Source organism: Calidris pugnax, unplaced genomic scaffold, assembly GCF_001431845.1.
Source record: "Calidris pugnax isolate Ruff unplaced genomic scaffold, ASM143184v1 scaffold44, whole genome shotgun sequence".
In the NCBI taxonomy this organism is placed as follows: domain Eukaryota; kingdom Metazoa; phylum Chordata; class Aves; order Charadriiformes; family Scolopacidae; genus Calidris; species Calidris pugnax.
Genome location: NW_015094506.1, coordinates 18563309 through 18586059, shown reverse-complemented (window position 1 = coordinate 18586059; position 22751 = coordinate 18563309). Strand labels below are relative to the sequence as shown.

At 39.6% G+C, this 22751-nt stretch overlaps 2 protein-coding genes across 2 annotated transcripts; both read left to right on the top strand.

Moving 5' to 3' along the window:
* Positions 1-17: 17 nt before the first annotated feature.
* Positions 18-9409, top strand: LOC106900994 (GLIPR1-like protein 1). Its single transcript, XM_014963318.1, has 6 exons — positions 18-188; positions 1809-2054; positions 3962-4065; positions 7223-7308; positions 8531-8557; positions 8653-9409. Exons 1-6 carry the CDS (start codon positions 18-20, stop codon positions 8805-8807), a joined length of 789 nt encoding a protein of 262 aa, XP_014818804.1. The 3' UTR covers positions 8808-9409.
* Positions 9410-14372: 4963 nt separating this feature from the next.
* On the top strand, positions 14373-20345 carry LOC106901164 (glioma pathogenesis-related protein 1-like). The gene is made up of 6 exons (XM_014963538.1): positions 14373-14671; positions 16888-17133; positions 17540-17652; positions 18433-18515; positions 19788-19814; positions 19902-20345. The coding sequence occupies exons 1-6, from the start codon at positions 14492-14494 to the stop codon at positions 20126-20128; spliced, it is 876 nt and encodes a 291-aa protein (XP_014819024.1). The 5' UTR covers positions 14373-14491; the 3' UTR covers positions 20129-20345.
* The last annotated feature ends 2406 nt before the right edge of the window (positions 20346-22751 follow it).

Genomic DNA, 22751 nt, shown 5'->3' with positions numbered 1-22751 from the left:
CCCCGGCGGTCGGGAGCATGAGGCCGTGGGTGGCGGTGCTGGCTTTGTGGCCAGTGCTGAGGGGGGCAGCCCGGCCGTCGCCCACCTTTCCGAGCATCACAGACGAGGCGTTCATCGAGGAATGCGTGCGCGTCCACAACGAGCTGCGCAGGAAGGTCCAGCCGCTCGCCAGCAACATGCGCTACATGGTAGGGACAGGCCTGGGGGTGGCTCCAGAGCCCTGCCGGGGAGGATGGGACAGAGAGGGGGACGAGGGGCTCTTAGTGGACCCTGGGTGAAGTGACCAAGATGGCATCACTGGTTTGTGTTCAAATATCATCACGTTTATTTGACAGGAAATACTGTAGTGGGCTGAGTCAGTGTGTAGACAGGTTTCAGTCTAGAAACAACAGGCTGCAGTGACACAGGTCAGCTGAAGATGTTCATATTTCACTGAAATAAATGTCTCCTTCAGAAGAAACGATGGTCCAGCAGTAGGACTGACCCAGAAGAGTCAGGCTCTCCATCAGAGGCAAGGGTGTGAGCTGCAGCGCCGGGGCTGAAGGGTGGCAAGGAAGAATCTTTGCTTGCCATAACCAAAACAAATTGCACTCAAAAATTTTGGCTGGAAAGGGTTAAACAAACTGAAGAATATGCAGAAAAAGCGGATGTTTGATGTCTAGTCTGCTTCAAACCACAAGAGGAGAATAATGTGAGCAGCTAAAGGACGAGTACCCTGAGGAAGGCTTGGGAACATGCTCATACTTGGATACTGATGGCAAAAATGCTGTTGGCTTCAGTGGGTTTGAAGCCAGAATGGCAGATAAGGCAAGGGGGAGGGAGGTGTAACTTCAGAAGTGAAGAAGCTTGGGAAAGACACCACACTTGGTTTTAGTACTCAAGAATAGGAAAACCAGGAAAAATTACAAGCAAAGCAATGTGTGTAGAAATACTTTTAGAAAAAACTAAAGGCTTTAAGGAGAAAACAGTATCAGCAGCCAGTGGAGTTCTTGTAAGATCCACATAGAGACTAAGAGTGAACTGAAATGTACAAACACCAATAAACCTAGGCAATAAAACACAGCATCTTTTATGTAAGACATAAAACTAGGTACTTTAATGGTAGAAGAAAGATGATGAAAAATAGTTCATGACTGGAAGACAAATACCAAAGTTGGTTCGTGTTCAGGAATGAGAAGTTTTGTTAACAGTGGCAGACTGCAGAGAAGAGGTAGCAGAATGAGTTATGGGCCAAACATTGGCATGTTTACTTCATGAAGCTGTCTCTTGCAAAATGCTCAAATATGTATTTAAAGCTTTACCATAGGAGGGGTAAGTATTTTTTTCTGGAGGCTCTCTTAAGAATACTTAAAACATATACCTCAATCTATAGGAGTTATACATTTCTAATTTACATTCACTTCTATCTACCAGACAGAAATCCTTAATGACCTGTTCAACCAAAAAAAACCAAACCAAAAAACCAAAAAAAGTTTCATATTTAATTAATATGACAGTAATTACTTACCTGAAGATAAAAATGCATTTCAGACGTCTTTTCAGTTTTTTGCAAGTGCTTTTACAAAGTTAATTTTCAACAAGGGGGAAAAACTCATCTGATTAAATTAGTTAATGGCTCTGTGCTGCAAGAGGAAAAGCCACTGAAAAGAAAACACAGGTACTTGCCTAGACAAGGGAAAGCATTTCTTTGTGAAAGTCCAGCATATGATCTCTATCTGTAGTTTATTGCCCGACTGGCTTTATCTGATTATTTAAGGTCCGGTTGTAACTTAACATTGCGTAACTATTTCACCTTTCATGTTTTCCAGACTTGGGATGAAGCTTTGGCAAGGACTGCAAGGGCATGGGCAAATAAATGCATTTTTGAACATAACGTATACTTAGAGAAGAAACATCAGTGCCATCCTAATTTCACATCTGTTGGAGAGAATATTTGGGTTGGAAGTCATCAAATATTCAAAGCTGGTGATGCCATTAAATCATGGTATAGTGAGGTCAATTTCTATACCTTCGCAAATCAGAAATGTACTAAGACTTGTGGTCATTACACTCAGGTAAGAGTTATCTTTGGTAAAATGTCCTGTATAGTGCCTACCAGATAATTCAGTAGGGGTTATAAATAATACAGGGTTGTATTTCTTTCTTTACAAGAATAGATTGTAAAGATATTTACAAGAATATTTACAAGATATTTACGAGATACAGATATTTACAAGAATAGATTCTAATAGACAATCTACTGTAGTGACTCTCTATTTTCTTATCTCAGTATTCAAAGATGCTTAGACTTCTCTTTGTGCACATTACAGATGAAATACTGTGGAGTACATTTACAGTGAAACTGTTACCGGACACAGCAGTAGCGGCGAGATTCTTTTTGAGTAGACTTGGATTGTGAAATGATAATACTTGAAGTTACCAAAATTGTATACAAAACATCTTATTTTTGGGACTTCTTGCATTTCTTTTTTATGTCTTTTCTCACATATTCACCTCAAGTGTTACTTCTTGTTTCATGGTCCCTGTAACAAACCCAAAAGCAAGGCTGAAGGATTTAATTTTGCTGTTTATTGGACAATAAATCTTTAGAAGATTAGAGCTACACAATGTCTTAGGAAAATATTTTTCATTTTTTCTCTGGCACAATAAGTGACAAAAAGTTATATAGCAAGGTAGTTCCTGGCATCTTTAAATTTGCCGTTCAGCCTCATCTGTGTAGAATTCTGGAGGGTTTTGCACATTTCTCTTGGAGTGATTTTCACTTCTTAGTTTTCTTTCCCCTGATTAATATTGCTTGCTTCTTTCTTGTTACATATAATTGAGTCATATCAAAATGTTCATGCATTTCAGGCAGTATTTCAGGCAGAATTGCAAAGTAAGCTAATCATGAGAAAAAACAAGCAAGAGTACATGGGTTAAACACCAATGAACATGAAAAGTACATATGTAGTCAAAAATTATAATCAAAGAGCATGCATGATCCAGGACCCATCATGGTCTTGAAGGCTCAGACACAAAATTGGAGATGGGTAAAACTTACAAATCATAGATGGGTAGGCTTTGTAGACCTGTTGAGAGAACCATGACACAGAAATCTCAGAATGGTGGAAATGTCAAAAAAGATGTAAAGGTGTTACATAAAGGCCCCTGAAATGTTTATTCCTTAATCCAGGAATCGGGTAACGCCACATTAAACATGAAGATTCTTTTCAAAGAAGGGTTGTGTCTGTTGACCATAACCACTTCTTGCAGTCATAATTGAAGAGATGGAACTTTTTGGGATGGTAAAATCAGTTTGTCAGTCTGAGGCCTGTCCTTTTCATATTGGGGACATACTGAGAGTAATCCAATATGTTGTTAAGTTTTCCAGAAGTGAAATGTATGATCATCCAGATATTCAGTACAGTTTGGTTAGTCATAGACAGAAGGATAGGAAGAATCTCCCAAGAAAAAGCAGATGCCCAAACCGTAAAGGATAGTAAACCATCTTAAGTATGGCAGATAACACTTGTTAGTCTGAAAATGTGCAGCGCTAAAGCTTTCAGATATAAGTTTACAGTAGTAATCAGCCAGACCACTTTTAGCACACAGAAGCCCTTCTTGCACACCTGATTTATGAATGCTAAAATTAGTAAAGGAGCTGTTGGGCAGTTGCCACTAATTCCCCTTTCGTTCCATAGAATCTACCCCTGAATCATGAAGTCAATGACTCTTACTGAAATTGTTCTGCAGAAGATTCTGGAAACTTGCAGCATAGGTCACTTCATCATGAGGGGTGAATCTTTAGAAGTTCATCTGAAAAAGCTCACTTACCTGCAGTTTTTAAATGCATAAAAAGGTCAGATGTTGCAAAATGAAAATAATATGTAGGATCTTTGAAAAAAACAGAAATTTTCTAGGTAGTAGGCGTAATTACTGTTGAGTGTAGTTTTTAATTTCTTTTAAAACCTTTTTTTTTTAGGTTGTTTGGGACTATTCATACAAAATAGGCTGTGCTGTTACTCTGTGTAAGAAAGTTGCAGGAATACGAAATGCAGCAAATTTTGTTTGCAACTATTCACCAGGGTAAGTTGCTGGTTTAAATGTTTAAAAAAAAAAGCAGCTGAAAGTAAATTGGGTTCTTTATTTACTGGTCATCTTGTAAAGGCAATCGGAGAAAATAATGGTTGCCTAATTCAGTTATTAAGAGATCCAGGAGCATTATAATGTGTAATTGCGTAGTTTTTTTAATCTGTTAACTTTACTGATAAATCTCATTCTGTGCCAATCTTAAGCAAAGAAGACAAAATTTGCGTATGCTCCACTTCATTGATTTCTTTTTCATAAGAAGCAGAAGAAATGAAAAAGTTGCTGCAGGCAACTACTGTCAGAGGTGGAATTACCTCTTACAGTTTTATACAATTTTTAGTTGCACTTTTTTTTTTCCCTTAGAAGTGATAGAAATAATTGCACAGGTGTTAAATTAGTTGCTTTTCCTTTCTGTGTAACTGAGTAAAAAAAAGAAACATTATCATTTCTTGCCTATTTGATAGCTATGATTATAGCAGATGTTATTTAAGCATTGGAAAATAGCAAATGATCAATGCAAGAAAAAGCTAACTGCAACACATGATTTTACATTTAAATGGATACTCTGAAAAAGCAAAGGCCCCAGCCAGTGCTGTTCTTAAAGCAGGAGGAGTTTAAAAACACGGATGCAGATAGTTTTAAAATAATATATTATGTCTTATAATAATGCACAGTCCATAATCAAGCACATGCATATGTAATCTGTTTGTTGTTTTTAAAACATAAAATGTCGGCTCAATACTCAGTAGCTGTCAGAAGCAAATGAAACAGTAGTAATGTTTAATTAAATTGAATGATTACTGTTAAACAGCAAAACATAAAACACATAATGTCACTTCTTATGGAGATAGCCTTTTAGTTTCTGTGGCCTAAACCAGCAAGACAAGTAAAGAAATTAAAGCCCATGTGGTAGTTTGCCATATATTTTATTTCATTTAAGTAGTATAGTCTTCAGAAGCCACCTGAATTTCCGTGGGAGAGTGACTTTTTTTCTCTGTCCAGAAGTTAATTTGTGCCTTTTTTTACCATTCCTCACACCTTTTCAGTGAGGCAGCACTCTACAACCTAGGTGTTAAGCAATCTGTAGATAGATAGATAGATAGATGCATTTACTTATTTGTAAGGCAAGATAAGACTTCTTGAAGAAAAAGGCAGGTCTTTCATCTCTCTGGATCATTGACTGAGAGTTCTATCAGTCTTCTCAAAGAGGATTTCGCAGTGGATTATGAACTCTGTGAAGTTACAGTGTAATTATCACTTACAGTGGAAGCTTTTGATATACCAAGAAAGACTTGCTAAATTGCAGCTCAGGCAACATAGGTATCTTTTTTGTATTTCATTCCTGCAATTGAAACCTGCACAGTCACCGAGTGTGTCTGCTTTCACATCCTTATGAGGCATTATGTTCTTGCCAGAGCTTCTAGGAGCAACACCGTGTCCTTCAGCCTTTAGTGTTCTGGATTCTGGGACCTATTTTAAGATAACCATGTGGGCTACTGTTTAGAATCACCCATGCTGTGAATGTATATATGGACAGTCACCAAAAGATACGTTACTTAAACTATAACTTTTAAAAATATTTATATATACATATATATATGGAATCATAGAATGGCTAGAGTTGGAAGGGACCTTAAAGATCATTGAGTTCCAACCCCCCTGCCATGGGCAGGGACACCTCCCACTAGACCAGGTTGCTCAAAGCCCCATCCAGCCTGGCCTTGAACACTTCCAGGGATGGGGCATCCACAGCTTCCCTGGGCAACCTGTTCCAGTGTCTCACCACCCTCACAGTAAAGAATTTCTTTCTAGTGTCTAATCTAAATCTCCCCTCTTCCAGTTTAAAACCATTACCCCTCGCTCTATCACTACACTCCCTGATAGAGTCCCTCCCCATCTTTCCTGTAGGCCCCCTTTAGGTACTGGAAGGCTTATTAGTAAGGCTATTAACAACTCTTCGGCTCTTCTCTGGCAAGTTCAAAACTTAACGCTCGATTCTTGAGATCAGAGGATCCCCACTCAGTTTTATTGCTGCAGGGACTGCATATCAGGGCATGTGGCTGCAATATGCCACTCAGGCCAACAGTATATCTGTGGGCAAATGTATGTAACAGACATTTAAAAGAAGAATAGTCACAAGTCACAGATAATCTTTTGGGGTGTTCTTCTCCCTCCATCTTGTGCAACAACATTATACTAACCCTTACATCTGTATGTCTGGTGGGTAGCTCTTGTTTATAAATACAGATGATTCAGCTTGTAAATACAGACTTAGAATCACAAAAAAATTATCACAGGACTTGGTGCAAATTACCTCCGTTGAGAAGTGCCCACAGTGCCCACTATGGAGGTGAGTAGAATGATACACAAAGCTAACTATGATTTCCCACAATCCTTTGAGGGGACTAAATCTGCCCCTGTGTTCCCAGGATTGAGCTGTGAAACATAGCATTGCTTCATCTTCTGGAATGGGTGCAGCATAGACCGGATACTGTGTTTCCCATTAACTAGTAGTATTGTGTAGGTGCCAGGATGATGGTATCTGCATTGTCATTTCCAGCAGTTTTATGCATAAGGAACTTTTCTGAGAATGTGCAGTGTTACGTACTGCAGGCTGATCCTCATACTTAAACACTTTGGCTCCACTTAGATGAACTACTTAAGCACGTAAGGTTCCCACTGCCTTCACGAAGACTGCATGCTTACTTTTGGACATTTGCATTTTGTGGGATAAAAGTCTTGTTTCTCAAGAATTCAACAGTAAGTAGCTCACATGATTTCTCCTTTTGCTAAATAGTTTGTTTTAAGCTACTTGGGAGTGTGTCAGTTTTAAAATTTTCCACTCTAAAATTCTCATTGTTCCTCAGTTAAAACCAAGCTCCCTGCAGAACATTCTGGTTTAGTAGTTCATATACCAATGTAAAATTTGAGTAAAAAGCCTGAGTATTTTCTCATAAGAAAAATTACAGCTTTTTAAGATTCTTTTCTTTCACTGTGGCAGAACAATGAAAATGGAAAGAAGGAAAATTATTCTGATGTTTTTAATGAAATGTCAGCAATTCATTGCACTTTTGGTGTTTTTACTTCAAGAAATGATTTAAGACAATGAAGAAATCATTTAAAATTATGTATGAAACTTCTTTTTCCTTTGTAGTGGTAATCTTCCAAGAAGACCATATAGAGAAGGAAGATCATGCAGTAATTGTGCAAAAGGGGACACCTGTGAAAATAAACTGTGTAGTAAGTAAAAGCAAATGTAAAATGCAATATGTAAAACTTAAAAATGCAATCACCTACTTGTAAAAGAATGTTGCAAACTTTGTTTCACTCCTCAATGGTACTCCCTCAGGTCCAATTCACAACTAATTTAAAACTATTCTAAAAGCTGTTTACATTCAGGAAACAGACAGATAGTTCATAGTTTACTGACTCTGGGCCTAAGTGACCATCAAGATGTCTTCATTTGGTTATAGACAGGTATAATTCAGGATAATTCTTTCAACTCTGTTCTTGTCAAGGAAATGAATTAAGGGTCATGAATTGCTACGTATGGATCATATTTTGATGGAGTGAGATGTTAAGAGACAGTAGGTCATCTCTCTTCAGAAAGCTGTACACCTGACAACTTCCACCTGCTGGGAAGTCACAAGCTAGAAATTTCCTGTGGCTATAGTTAGGACATTAAAAGGACATTAAAGTTAGGACACGTTTTTAAGTTTCATTTAACAAACTGGGATTAAGGCTTGTGCTTTCTGCTTAACAGTTAATTACTATAATATATATGTTAGTATAGCTTTAAAAACATTGAGTGATCATGTAGGTCTGCATTTTTAGGTAGCAGACACCTCTGAAAAACAGAAGCAAGGAGCACCAGGTTGTACCTGATCTCAGAATTAGGCCCCACTTACTTAGGAAACAGTGTGTCTCCCATTCTCATCCATAAAGTTTTTGGTATTTATATATATAAATATCAATATATATATTGATAAATACATATATATATTTTATGTATAAAAAATTTGATAGCTAAATACTTATATATACGCACATATATATACACATTTTATATATATATTTGAGAGATGAGATTTGTATTTGTATTTACTAGCTCGTGTATATTCTGAATGTTAAACAGTATTTATTATTTTGAGAAAGACAAAGGAGAGGGGGTTCAAACTGAAAATGAAGGAGCTGTGTGATATGTCCCTCTCCCCTGTCCTTGTCATTGTTATAAACAATAATAGCTTTATGGAAACATTAATATTATGAAGTATTGTTTTTGGTTTTTATCAAAACATTTCAGCTTCTGTTTTATTGTTACGGTTTATCAAGGAGAATTTTCAGAGTTTTTCAAATCTATTGATTATAAATCTGATGAGTTTGTTTTAGCTAGCTACTAAAGATTTAAGGAGAGAGAAATCACGGCTGGCTGGTGAAACTATATTTTTTCCCTTTTTTCCAGGAAATCCAGAACGTGACAAGATTATCTGTACGTATTTTGATTTTACACTTCTACTTATATTCCTCAGTTACTTCAAATGTATATACTCCAAATAAATCTTTTCTTTATGTGCTTATTTATAGATTACCCAGGATGGTACCCACCTTGGGAGTTCAGATTTGTGTGCAACGCAGTTTGTATCACAGTTATAGCTTTCAGACAATTGCTGATGTTTCTCGCTTTTGTGGCTGTTTATTTTATAAAGAAACGCTTTGCAAACATGCATATGTCTGCCTAACTGGATTTGAAATACATACTATCTTCTGAAGATACTTGGTAATGAATTAACAAAAAAGTAATACTGACATGACTTTAAAGACAACTTTTTTTTTGACTATGATTTTGTTTCCTATTACTTTATGCTCCTTAGAGACAGCTAACATGCCAAAACAAGTGAAATTATATGTGGGTAAAACCCATATTGGGAAAATACTAAGCTAAAGATATTACCTGGTAAGGTTTGGAGCCTTATCTCTTAAATATCAAATTTCTCAAAACACTGATATACTCTATTCCTGGAATTCAAGGAGAAAAGTATGTCTCAATTTAAAAACTGTTACAATTCATATTATACCAATATTTAAAATGACAATTGCTTAATTTTGATGCTGAGAAAAAGGTAGCATATTAAGTACTCAGTGCTGTTTTCTAGAGTAACAGAATGTTCTGAATAAAATGTTTAAGGAATATTTTATAGAAAGATGGTTCTTCAGTAGTCTGGACATTTGTGAAGTCAGTGCAACTTGTTATTTATAAGCCAATGTCTTTATTGTTCCCCATTCAAAATGTGAAGCTTTAGATTTATTATTAAGTATTTTGTTCCTAACTCCCTATGATTTTATTGAGTTTTATTCCTTGTTTTAGCATGTACCATTACTTAGACATAGCATATTTCCTGTTTTGTAAGTGTTATAAAGTTTTAACAATAAATTTTCTTTATTTTATCTTGAAACTTGCTCAGGTCCATTTAATCAACACAGATTTTAGTCTTCTATATGAAAGACTTGAAGTCTTTGATTAGTATGCTTTAATTTCAGTTTCTCCAAAAGACAGATTAAATTTATACAAGAATCTGAAGCTTTTTTAACCAGTATAGCAAACTAGATTTTTTTCCTGATTGTATCTTAGTCTTCTAATGAATGCCGATATGACTCTATGAAAGTTCATTATTATTAGGTAATGTTTTACCATTATTGTAAAATGAACAAATAAAAACCCCCACAAATTCTACTATTTTTTTAACGTTCAGAGCTCCAGTTGAGCTTAAAGGAAGCTTCTGTGAGTTCAGCTTTAGGAAGTAATTTGTCTTATACTTTCATTATAGGTGTGTGACTGACAATTTAGGTCTAATACATTCCAATTTATTATCTAAATCTATACTGATAATTCCATTGATTAAATAGAAAAATAATTTGTAAGTCTCAAGAAAATAAGATAGACTTTTATTGAAGATCAATTTAAATTTAGGCATGTGCTAGCTATTGCTTCTGTTTTCTAATCTAAAATTACAAAAATAGAGAACAGACTTTTCAACTACAAGTTTTATTATTTAAAACTTGAATTACATCCTCAAATCTAGAAGCCTAATAAGGTATACCTAAATCCATAAATAGGTGGCTTCTACATAGAAAATTGAGCGGTATGAAAGTTCCTGAGCAGCAGCCTTTCCTGTCGCTTTACCTGGAAATTGCTGATACCATCTCTGAAGATAAAATCATTATGTAGATGCTGTGTTAGGGTTGAAAAGCTTACTGCAGAGCTAAATTTCAGATGTCTGCAAGGAAAATAAGTTTCCTTATTACCTGAAATGCAAAATTTGGTACTACAATAAAGGTCTTTCCGGTTTTAAAGTGTTAATATTGCATAGGTTTAGGATTCTGGGTTTTTTTCTACAAATAAACCCCCCCATTTACTTTTAGTTCTTAGAACATAAGAACTAAAATTTAAGTTCAAGAAATATAAATCATGGATGAAGGGCAAGGAAAATAACCAGAGATACTGGCCAGCTAGGCATATACTTGGACTCTATAACAAGCTTCTGTGTCTGTGCTGTTGAGATCATGCTAAATCATTCGACCTGCACAATCTGCTGAAGCTTTGGCTACATCAAGGAGTCACAAAATGGTTGAGATTGGAAGAGACCTTTGAGGTCATCTGCTCAAGTAGGGCCACTTAGACCTTGTTGCACAGGCCCATGTCCAGATGCCTTCTGAATATGTCCCAGGATGAAGACTCTGCAACCTCCATGGGCAACCTGTACCAGTGCTTGGTCACCCTTGCAGTAAAAAAGGTGTCTCCTGATGTTCAGAGGGAACCTCCCGTGTTCCTGTTTGTGCCCATTGCCACTTGTCACTGGGCACCACTGAAAGGAGCCTGGCTCTTGTCTTCTGTACACCCGCCCTTCAGGTATTTGGATGGTTCAAGAGACTGCTGTCTTCCAGAGCATTGTCACTGCCTGTCCATTTTCATTTCACTACTTTAGCAGAGCTATCACCAAAGGGAAGAGCCAGCCTTCAGTGAGTGCTTCACACTTCCCTTACTCTTTGGTTGTCCTTGAGGGGCAAAGTAGATGTGATAAAGGGCCACTTTGACTGGCAGGAAGTGGGCATCACAAGAGATGGAACACCTACCAACCTCTGGTGCTTTGGTCTGTATGACAGCCTGGTACTTTGTAGATGGAACACAGCAAACTCAGGCTACGGGGCGTAGTTGCAGCAAGCAGCACTGTACAAATTCCACCAACCAAAACTACAGTCCAACCACATACTAATGGCCTTTCCTGTTAATTGTGAGGCTGTTTATGGCCTTGCTATTACAAAATAATTGTAAGGTTTTTTAGCTTTTCATAAATGCAAAATAGTTTTGTTGTAAAATAATTTGTGGAAATCCAGTAGCACCACCCTCCTTTCATTAAACCGGTCCAGACAAATAGAATGTGACATTCAAATCCCAAAGCTTAATTTTTGTCTGGTTTGCAAGACCCACTGGTTAGTGCTGGCAAAGGTTTATAACTCTTTCTGTGAAAACATCATTTATCGACACTTGAGGGCAGGCTGGAGTTGTGCTTTAATTGCAGATAGAGTCACTAGATGGAGCCAGCATCATTTTTGCAGGAAAGCATCTTCATTTTATAACCTGCCCTGTCCTGGATTTGTCAAAATTTCCTGCTTCATAAAGATCTTAGTTCAGCTTCCAAGCACAGGATTTCAACTGCATGCATATAGAACTGCAAAATCACCACATTGCTAAATTAATGGTACGTGTGATGATAATTTTTGTGCAGATTGCATGTAATTGTAATATAATCACGGTTTTTTGTTGTCTAGTTTTAGGGTCTCATAGATTGCATGGGCATTACTAGAAAAGAAAAAGAGAAAACATACTTATTTTCTAGTTTTAAGGTAATATTCAGCTGGAGAAAGAATAACTGGCAGTAAACCGAACGCAGTAGGCTCTGGTTTAGAAGAGGTGAGATGATTTCCAAAGGAACCAAACAGTGGACAGGCCTTCTATGTTCGGTTTAGAAGCAGGGGAGGGGGCCATTCACCATAGTGACCTAAACCATCACAATTTGACCTAAGGTTCTCTCCAATACTTGGTGCTCCACGTACACACCATGCTGTCAATGGCACCTGGGTGCTACCTTGTGGTCTTCAGGAGTGCACGTGGTGGATTGGAGGGTCTTTGTAGCCCAGAAGCAAGGACCTGACAGGAGAGACCAAGCTCTGTCCTCTGGTAAGTCAGAAGGTAATGGCACCCACATGAAGAAACCTGCCACCCAAGATCCCCTTCACCATACCAGCCTGACTAGCAGTCACCATTGCTTGTAGAGGGTCATCCTCCCGTGCATTTTAAAATGTCCCAGCACAGCTGAAGGCCTTGTCATCTGTGCCAGTGCTCCTGTGCAGTTTCTAGGATAGAGTGTGACAGCAGAAGAGGACAGAACCTGCATCTGCTAGACAAAGTACTTTGGCACTGATAGTGGCACACCAGGAGGCAGAGTCAGCAGGTGGATCTAGTAAATGTAGGTAAGGTCACGACCATTGCATACATGTTCCAGAGGCAAATGGAGCCGCAGCCAACCACTGATGGAGGAACAGGTGAGGCAAGGACAGCTGAAAGGCAATGGTGGCCTGCAAGTGTGGCTACTGCCTTGGTCTGGGGTTGTGTCAGGATGGGTGCTTCACCCTCTACTTCCCGTTACTTGCCAAGGGAGGTGAGAGTGTGAGATGATTGGTAGTGCCTCTTGCATCTGTTCATTAAGGACATGACAGGACCAAAAGCGTCTTGCACCCAGCTCGCTATGCCCACAAAGAGAAAGCAGCCAGTCTCCTACCACTGACCAATTTGGCTTGGTCATTTTTAAAGAGAAATAATTTTATTAGATAAAAAATTGGTGATTTTAGTCTGGGAGTTTCAAAGCACAGGAAACTATTTAAAAAAAAAAAAAAAAAAAAAACCCCAAAAAAGGGGAAGAAAAGATAATACTTGTTGAGTTTCCTCTCTGACCAGGTTTTTGTGCTTCTGAGGCCCCCTTCTTTTTTCTTTCTTTCCCAAAAGATCCCAAACACCAGAAGGTTCCTGCCACTTTTTTTGCCTCGTACAGATCTTCATGAAATTGGTCAAGATACTGTGGCAGGGCTAAGAGGAGGGTGTGGGGAGTTAGAAATGCACAGAAATCCGTCCACAGATAAGTATTTCATCGTGCTTCCATTGATGACATAGCTAGGTATAGCTGTGATGGTGCTGGAGGTACAGCTCCTTCAGCCTATCTGCTCGGGGTGTGCGGGTTGTTAACAGGCTCTCTGAAGCAAACCATGGGTATTATTTAAGAGGGAAAAGCCATCACACAGACAGAGAAGGCAACACCAGAATGATATTTTCCACAGGTGTCTGGCAGGATAAGGCCTGACCTGCAAAACTGAGCAGGGAATTGGACCCATGAAGGTTGTTTCCAGTCAACAAGGTATTTTCTTTGTAATCCTACCTAAACCTGAGTTGCAACACCTTGGCTTTTAAAACATGTGGTTGTTCTTATGCTCTTGGATGTTTATACAATTTAGTTTAGGTTTGAAAAAACTTCAAGCAGCTTGTAGAGCAGTTTCTGAGACAATACAAATCCCAGCCCGTGTCACCTCCCCAGGAAGTGATCAGGCTTGGAATGTGACACCAGGAGGGCTAATCCTATTGCTGCTCTCTTTCCAGGAGCACGGGAACTTCCTGCCACGATTTCAGGCTATCAGATAATGGCAAATGGCTAAGGAAGGAGAAAATCAACACATACTCAAGCTTGGGATTTCCAAATTGGACTTCAGTTCCACACCAAACCAGGTCAGAAGGTCTGTTCTGCAGCAAGCTGCTGTTCAGGAACGTTTTTTTTTTGCTCTTGTGTTGAGGTCAAATTTCAACATATACAGCTTCCCTAATTCTGTTCATTCCTAGAGTAATTCTGAAATATAAGCAAGGTCCTGCAAAATAATTGTGGTTTGACTAAGTGATGCTGTAGGAAGATCAGCTGAACAGCAGATTTGTATTTATGTCAAAGCTACAGTTTTTATGGCTGATGCAGGTTTTGGGAAAGCTGTTCTGCAGCGTCTCTGCAGATAAGACCTACAGTCATAGAATGGTTTGGCAGTCAACCAGCGTGGAGCACACTCAAGGAAAAGGCAGACGTGTACCTGGAGTGTTGCTCCTTGCCAACATGCATGGCAGATGCCTTTCTCACAGTTTACCCTTTGATGGCCAGCTGTGATGTCAGATAGAGCTGCACCTTATGAAGCAATTTCACTTCCTGTTACTTTGACACTTTCAAGTCCTTCCACACCCAGAGAGCAACTTCTGAAGAACTGCTTGCCAGTACTATCTCCACCTAAGAGATTTTTCTAGTAAAAACTTAAATAATACTGAAAGCATTGAAGAATTATGAAAATCACATTTTTCTTCGCTGCACTGTTCTTTTTGGATCTCCTCGCTTGCTGTCACGGTTATCCACAACATCCCTTGCCTGACATAGAAGATGCAAAGTTCATTGAAGACTGTGTGAGAGCTCACAACAAGTTTCGATCCAAAGTGAATCCACCAGCCAGCAATATGTTTCACATGGTAAGGAGGTGTTTGTGATCTGTTGAAAAGTAGTATAGATTTTGCTGCTGAGTTAGCCCATCTTATTCTTCATTTTCTTTCTGATTTTCTTTTTTGTTCTGTCAATGATTTTTGTACTGTATATGTTGGTTCTTCATATGAAATAGAAAATATTTTAATTTTCACAGTTTTAATAATTTGAAGGGAATTCCTTGCTTAGGAATGGATTGCAACTCTAAACTTCAGCCAGAACAAAGGGCTGTACTGCAAAACACAGTGTTTAGTTCTCAGCATTTCATTTACCTATTTATAAGAAAGATAGTAATCTGTTTTATGTTAGTCTGGTTTCATATGGGAAAGCTGTTTGGTATTAAAAAGCTCCTTAATAGGCAATCTGCTCAATAGGATTTGTTGAAAATCTATCATCTCTCCTTGTTTCTTATAGTCTAGCACATGTGTTGAAGAAAGGGGTATCTGCCAGGACATCCATTTAGATACCTGATCTTCATTTGCTGTAGCAGGGAGTAAGGATACTAATATCAGGGGTGGAAAGCAGAGCTTCCTATTAATACAGTGGTTATCAGAACAGGCCATGGATAGGTCTCAGCTTGCTGGGTGGAATACATGAGGAAAAAGGTAGAGAGATAGCTGAGGGAGGTAACCCCTCTCAGTTGATGTCATTGCTTTTACATTACATTGATTTCATGAGCCCTCCAGCATAGCTGGGAAGGAAGTTAAATGCATAACCGCATGCACAGTATGAATCATTTCTATGAAAGGAAGTTCACAGTAAAGGGGTAAAATTCAAACTACTCACGATTTTAATTTCTTGCCATTTTAAAACAACAACGTTTAATTGAACATGCTAGCACACAAGAGCAAACTCAGCTGCTGAGGCCAAAGTTCCAGCAAGCCTGGAATGACAGCAGGACAAATACACAGAGACCTCTTGAATGAAAGGTGTTGCATTGTATTCAGAAGTTCTTGATGGATATTTCTCTTGTATGACTTTTTTTCAGCTTTGAGCGCAATGCAAGTTTAATCATCCCTGGCATCATGTAGCAAAGTGCTGCACAGCCTAACCGCAAGTTGTGTGAAGAAATCTCCTTGCGTTTGATTTGGACATGCTAATTCCTAGCTTCGTTTCGTAGTCTCCAATCTTTGTATTGGAAGGAGCAAGTAATCATTGCTTATTTACCTGCTTCACAGAACAATCAAAGCTGCAGATTGCTATATTAATTGCAAGTCTGCAATTGCAGATTGCTCTGTTGCTTTATGAAATCCCTCCATATTTGAGGATAACCATCCTCCTCCATGTTCTATCTGCCCTTCCCAGGTCTAGTGTCCCTTCTTAAGGTGAAGTCCTGCACACAACATTTAACATGACTTCTACAGTGGTGTAATTATATACCTGGGTTTACTCTCCATTACTTCTCAAGGAATTTCTAACACATTATTTGCTGTTACACTACTTCAAAACATTGATTTACAAGTGGTAATCGCCAGCTCCAAACCTGTCATTATAAACACAATGTCAAAATTGTTTGGGTTATTTTTTTGAAACACATCCATTATATTTCTCTGTACAGAATTTTACCTGCCATTTTATTGCCCAGTCATTCAGTGGCATAAAATCTTTCTGTGAGTCTGGCAGACTGGTTTTTCAAGTTGTCATTTGGGCCGCTCAGGATGGGAATGGTTCCTCCTCAGCCCAGCAGAGATGAGTGAGACTTTTATCCGCTTGGGCCACAGGCTGAGGAGGGGGAAGAGCAAAGGGGCAGAAGGGGAAGGGAGCAGCTGTTACTCTTCTCTCCCTCCTGGCCAGCAGAACAAAATTTCTATCTGATCTAGTGGTAATTGCAAAGTGCAAATCCCTGGACAGCCAACAGCTTCCAGGCATAAAGTCCCTCAAGCCACTCCAAGGCTGGGGGTTTCACCCAGGTGCCTCCTCCTCTCAAGCCAGGCAGCTCAAAGACTGCAATCCAGCTCTAAATGTTTTAACACGTCAGATACCACAGGACAGTGGATAGATACTACATGTCCTGCAATATTTAAGGGAGGAAGAAGAAATAAAATTGCTGTGGGAATAGAAATGTCAAGTCAGAGAAAGAAACTGAATGCAGGGGTGGGAAGCAGGAAAGGGCAAAATAATCCTCACAAGTTCCTGCTTTAAAATGTTTGAATTCAGCCAAGTCACTGCAGTGCAGGTCATAGTATGTTTTCTTTCTTTTCTACAGTCCTGGGATGCTGCTTTAGCTAAGACTGCCAAAGCGTGGGCAAAGAAGTGCAAGTTTAAGCACAATATCTACCTTAAAGTGCGGGGCAAGACGCACCCCACTTTTACTCCTGTTGGAGAAAACATCTGGACCGGCACAGCCACCATCTTCTCTGTGGGTGAAGCTCTCGAGGACTGGTTTAATGAAGTCGAAAGCTACAATTTCAACACCAATCAGTGTACTGACATGTGTGGTCACTACACCCAGGTGAGTCTCACATGGCCTGTGGTTTCACGGAAAATCCCGAGTACAGGCTTGAAGCAGGCCGCTTTGTAACAGGAATTGCAGCAGGGGTTTTTACCCCCCCTGGTTTATTGCTGCATGAGAGTAGAAGTAACTACTCCGAGCCCCAGGGATGTCCGAGGCCTGTTTTCAGTAATGTTGGAAAGGGATTATCCCCTGACAATTTCGTGTTTCCAGGGGAGCCAGGTAATAAATGCAAAACCAACATCAAGCAGTCGCTTGTCTAAGCTGCCCTATGGGTTGTCGATGTCGCTCCTGTGTTGGCTGTTTTAAACTTCCACAAGAGCTTTCCCTTCTCCTTCCTCCCTAAATGCCGTTGCTTTTTCAAGTCTTGGGACAGGCGCGTTACATCTTTCCCTTTGCCCTCCAGGTCGTTTGGGCAGAGAGTTACAAAGTTGGCTGCGCAGTTCACTTCTGCAATACAGTTGAAAATTTTCCAGGGCTCTTCCGAGCAGCACATTTTGTTTGCAACTATGGGCCAGCGTAAGTTAATGATGGCATTGGGGGCTCAGGGGTTTTATTTTTTAAATAGCCCATGACTGACCTGGTATCAGATGCTAGCGGCGATGGGAGCAGTTGTAACAAATGTCAACAGCAGCTCTGTCCACGTGTCACTGGTCTGAGGGAAACTTCCCCCAGCCAGTGAGAGCAGAAGCTGCTGGACATAGTCGGAGCTGCAGAAAATCTCTTCATTAAAAAGCAGGCGAGCAGATCACAGCTGAGAGCAATCACCTTAACCAAGGTGGTGGAATAAAATCTGTTTTGACTAGTCTCTGCAGGAAAAGTAGGAAAGGTGCAAGCTTTCTGTTTGAGAAAGATTACATCTATCTATAGCCCCACCCAATATTCAAACAAGACATTTTAATTGAAGAAATAAAAGGAAGACAGTCCTCTAGTTTATCTCATACCTTGTAATTTCTGGATTTGCCTTTTACAGAGTTTTTTTTTACATACAGATGGGTAATGAGAGATTAGAGGAAGATTCTTGTATGCTTACACTGAATAATACAGTATTGCCTGAGAAGTCTCATTAATTTCAAATGGAGACAGTCACCAGGTAGCTGCTCCTCATGCCACTGAGAGCTTTAATCTGTTCTAAAAAGAATTTCAAACATTTGCAATGATCAGGTTTTGGATAAAGGGATTTCCCTCCCTCCCTAATAGCTTTGCATGATAAATTATTCTAACAATGTGATGAAACCATGTATGCAAATTGCTTTTCAAACAACCGAGCTAACAAAATATTGTTATTCTCCTTTGCAGGGGGAATTACCCAAGAAAACCATATAAAGCAGGACGACCATGCAGTGGATGCAGTAATGAGAAATGCGTAGACAAGCTCTGTGGTAAGACCAAAGTGATTAACTAAGAAAATTGCATAGAAATAAAGTGTCATAATTATCAGTAGAAATATATCAGTGAGTTATATTTGCACTAAGTATATAGAGGGTCTGTAGCGCACCACACAGCAACAGTACCAAGCCCTGGTAAGAATAGTATAAGAAGGAATTAATTGAAATATTTTGCTGTTGAAGGCTCTCAGAGGTAGAACCCAGAGTTTCTGATGAAGAGAAGTATCAGTTAGACTACTTCCTACCTTTTATCTGATCAGGAAATCAAATCTAAAACTTCAGCCCCAACAATATTGTCTGTCTAGTTCTTTTTTCCCCTAGCAGAAATAGTGTATTCAACTTCTGCTGTCTTGCTTGTTTAGTATGTCCTATCGCATTTTCTGGAAAACTATAGTTGTGAACCAGTAGTAAGACTATACTGAAAAGCACACTTATTTCTAACTGCTGCAATTTGTTGAAATACAGCAGTGAGAGCTTGTTTTTCCACAGCAGTTTGCAGCTGTGTACCTTTATGTCATTACACCTAGTCCCAGATTAGTCACAAATAGTGTTTTAAATAAACAGCAATGTCTTAAATCAAAGATGAATTTTATACAGAGGTTTAATGGGGATGGTCTCTACTAGCCAGGCTTTAGAAAGCTTCAGCTGTAGAAATAATTGAGCATTTGGTATCCTTATTTCCTTCCATGATATCCTGGCTGACTCATCTTGAAGTCTCAGACTGATGCATCACAGGAAAACTAGAAACATCTCAAAGACTAGGGGGAGGGAAAGAGGAAGAGGAGGAAAAGAACTTTTAAAAATTAAGTGCTACATCCTACAAGCCATTTTACCATATTGTCCTATAGGGCAAATCAGCAATTCTGATAGGATGCACGTAGGCAATCCTGCAGATGCATCAAAGCTCTTAGTAAAGGTGTATTTCTGTCATAAATTTAGTAGTTAGGTTTGTCTGTCTGTAACTACTTAAATTTGCTTTGTATATCAATTTAAAATAAATGCCAAGTTTTGTTCTTATTTGCCAGTTTTCCTCATGAAAGAAATTCTTCCTAATGCATGTACTTCTTTTGTGCTTATCTTTCAACTCGGTAAAAATTATGAGCCCCGTGTCAGCCAGGAACCCACTATTTTTGGCCTAATTCCCCTTTGCAGGATGTATAAAGCGCAGACTGGCATTGTCAGGGCAATCAGCCAGGCAGCAGCAATGGGTTTCCTTTTTCCATTAAGAGCCACCACTCACATTTTTTCCTTTTCTCATCTCTACAGAAAATCCAGAACGTGAGAAGCTAATAAGTACGTATCAAATTGCTCTCAATTACTTTTCCATAAGCATGGATAAGTTTGATGGGTCTTAACACTTGTTTCTTCACTGATTTTTAGATTATGCCTCCTGGTATCCAGACTGGGACACACAGCCCCAGCCACCACGGCCCCGTCCCCCCAGGCCTCCTGCGCCGCCGTACATCCCACCTGCTGAGCAGCCACATCCCTCTTGCGACCAGTACTGTATTACTGTTTTAATTTTAAGGCCACTCTTTTTGGTACTGAGTGCTGGTGCTGTTCTTTTAGTACAACAGCGGTTTCCACACACATTTTTTTATGAGTAATGAACAATTAAGATACTGATAGCGATCGTACTGCTGTATTACTCTCAGAGAATTGCACACATCTGCAAAAACACTCAGTCTTCTCTCCATTATCCTTGTGATGTTTATCCAGCATAGAAAAGGCTGCTTCTTCACTCAAGGCAGGATAAAAGTGGTTGTGCATGGAGTTAGTGTAATTTATTGGCAGTAGCTGCAATGTGCTTCTATGTCAGCACAAGCCTCTTAGCTCTGGCTCAGCAGCAGCTTTCTAGAGGGACCATGTAGACTATATATTACTATACATGCCTCCTGGAAACCTGGAGCATCACAGAGACATGTCTGAAGCAGCATAGCAGGTCCAAAAGAAGCAATAACTCATCTCCTTCAATTATCCAAGACATCGCTTTCCCCAGGTAATGGATATTTAACAGTATGTGTTTTTAAACACAGAAAGAGTAAAGCTTGTCCTTTACTCTATTTAGCCTATGTGTATCAGTCTCCATTAAAGTTACTCTATTGTCAGTTGTACTGTTCTGTTCTTCACTCAGAATCAAGCTTTGTCCTCCATAGCTGGAAGAATGCCAGGGAATGATGATAGAGCAAGAATTAAGATGGAGTGTCAATGGGGAGAGCTTAATTTTAGGATGTGAGATGGTGACAAAATCTGAAATGCAGAGTAGGTGACAGCCATCCCAAGCCTGCAGGCAGGGAAAGGGCAGGGGAAGCAGGGAGGAAAGACAGGAGAGGGAAGATGAAGTAGGCCCAGGACAGATTCTGGTTTGGAAACGGAAAATCTTAGCCTCATTAAAAAAACCCAAACTGTTGATGGATTTAGTTTATTTTTAGACACACTTAGCCCTCAACCCCTATTGTTCCCATATACATCTGTTAGTAAGGGAAACAAACACGTCTTTCAAACTAAGAGAAACTGGCTGATATTAGCAATGCATAACTTTGCTATCAATATTTAAAGCTCTTTCTCCTCCTTTATCTTAATCCTAATGTTTTGAGAACACAGTGACTCAAATTCTGAGCCACACTGCAGCTCTGAAAGAGCATGGCATCCCACAGAATATAAATGAGCCCCAAATGTTTGGGCTCTTGTCGCATGCTGCAAAATGTCACCATGTAAGAAGATACATATTTAATTTCACAACTGTCAGTGATTGTCTGGTGCCATCTTTTATATCTAGCAACAGCAAGGAGGCTGGGGCAAGTGCTTGGGAATGGGACATGTGGGACAGCTGACCCAAACTGACCAAAGGAATATTCTCTATGAAGTTAAAAAAAAAAAAAAAAACCCCAAAAAAGGGGAAGAAAAGATAATACTTGTTGAGTTTCCTCTCTGACCAGGTTTTTGTGCTTCTGAGGCCCCCTTCTTTTTTCTTTCTTTCCCAAAAGATCCCAAACACCAGAAGGTTCCTGCCACTTTTTTTGCCTCGTACAGATCTTCATGAAATTGGTCAAGATACTGTGGCAGGGCTAAGAGGAGGGTGTGGGGAGTTAGAAATGCACAGAAATCCGTCCACAGATAAGTATTTCATCGTGCTTCCATTGATGACATAGCTAGGTATAGCTGTGATGGTGCTGGAGGTACAGCTCCTTCAGCCTATCTGCTCGGGGTGTGCGGGTTGTTAACAGGCTCTCTGAAGCAAACCATGGGTATTATTTAAGAGGGAAAAGCCATCACACAGACAGAGAAGGCAACACCAGAATGATATTTTCCACAGGTGTCTGGCAGGATAAGGCCTGACCTGCAAAACTGAGCAGGGAATTGGACCCATGAAGGTTGTTTCCAGTCAACAAGGTATTTTCTTTGTAATCCTACCTAAACCTGAGTTGCAACACCTTGGCTTTTAAAACATGTGGTTGTTCTTATGCTCTTGGATGTTTATACAATTTAGTTTAGGTTTGAAAAAACTTCAAGCAGCTTGTAGAGCAGTTTCTGAGACAATACAAATCCCAGCCCGTGTCACCTCCCCAGGAAGTGATCAGGCTTGGAATGTGACACCAGGAGGGCTAATCCTATTGCTGCTCTCTTTCCAGGAGCACGGGAACTTCCTGCCACGATTTCAGGCTATCAGATAATGGCAAATGGCTAAGGAAGGAGAAAATCAACACATACTCAAGCTTGGGATTTCCAAATTGGACTTCAGTTCCACACCAAACCAGGTCAGAAGGTCTGTTCTGCAGCAAGCTGCTGTTCAGGAACGTTTTTTTTTTGCTCTTGTGTTGAGGTCAAATTTCAACATATACAGCTTCCCTAATTCTGTTCATTCCTAGAGTAATTCTGAAATATAAGCAAGGTCCTGCAAAATAATTGTGGTTTGACTAAGTGATGCTGTAGGAAGATCAGCTGAACAGCAGATTTGTATTTATGTCAAAGCTACAGTTTTTATGGCTGATGCAGGTTTTGGGAAAGCTGTTCTGCAGCGTCTCTGCAGATAAGACCTACAGTCATAGAATGGTTTGGCAGTCAACCAGCGTGGAGCACACTCAAGGAAAAGGCAGACGTGTACCTGGAGTGTTGCTCCTTGCCAACATGCATGGCAGATGCCTTTCTCACAGTTTACCCTTTGATGGCCAGCTGTGATGTCAGATAGAGCTGCACCTTATGAAGCAATTTCACTTCCTGTTACTTTGA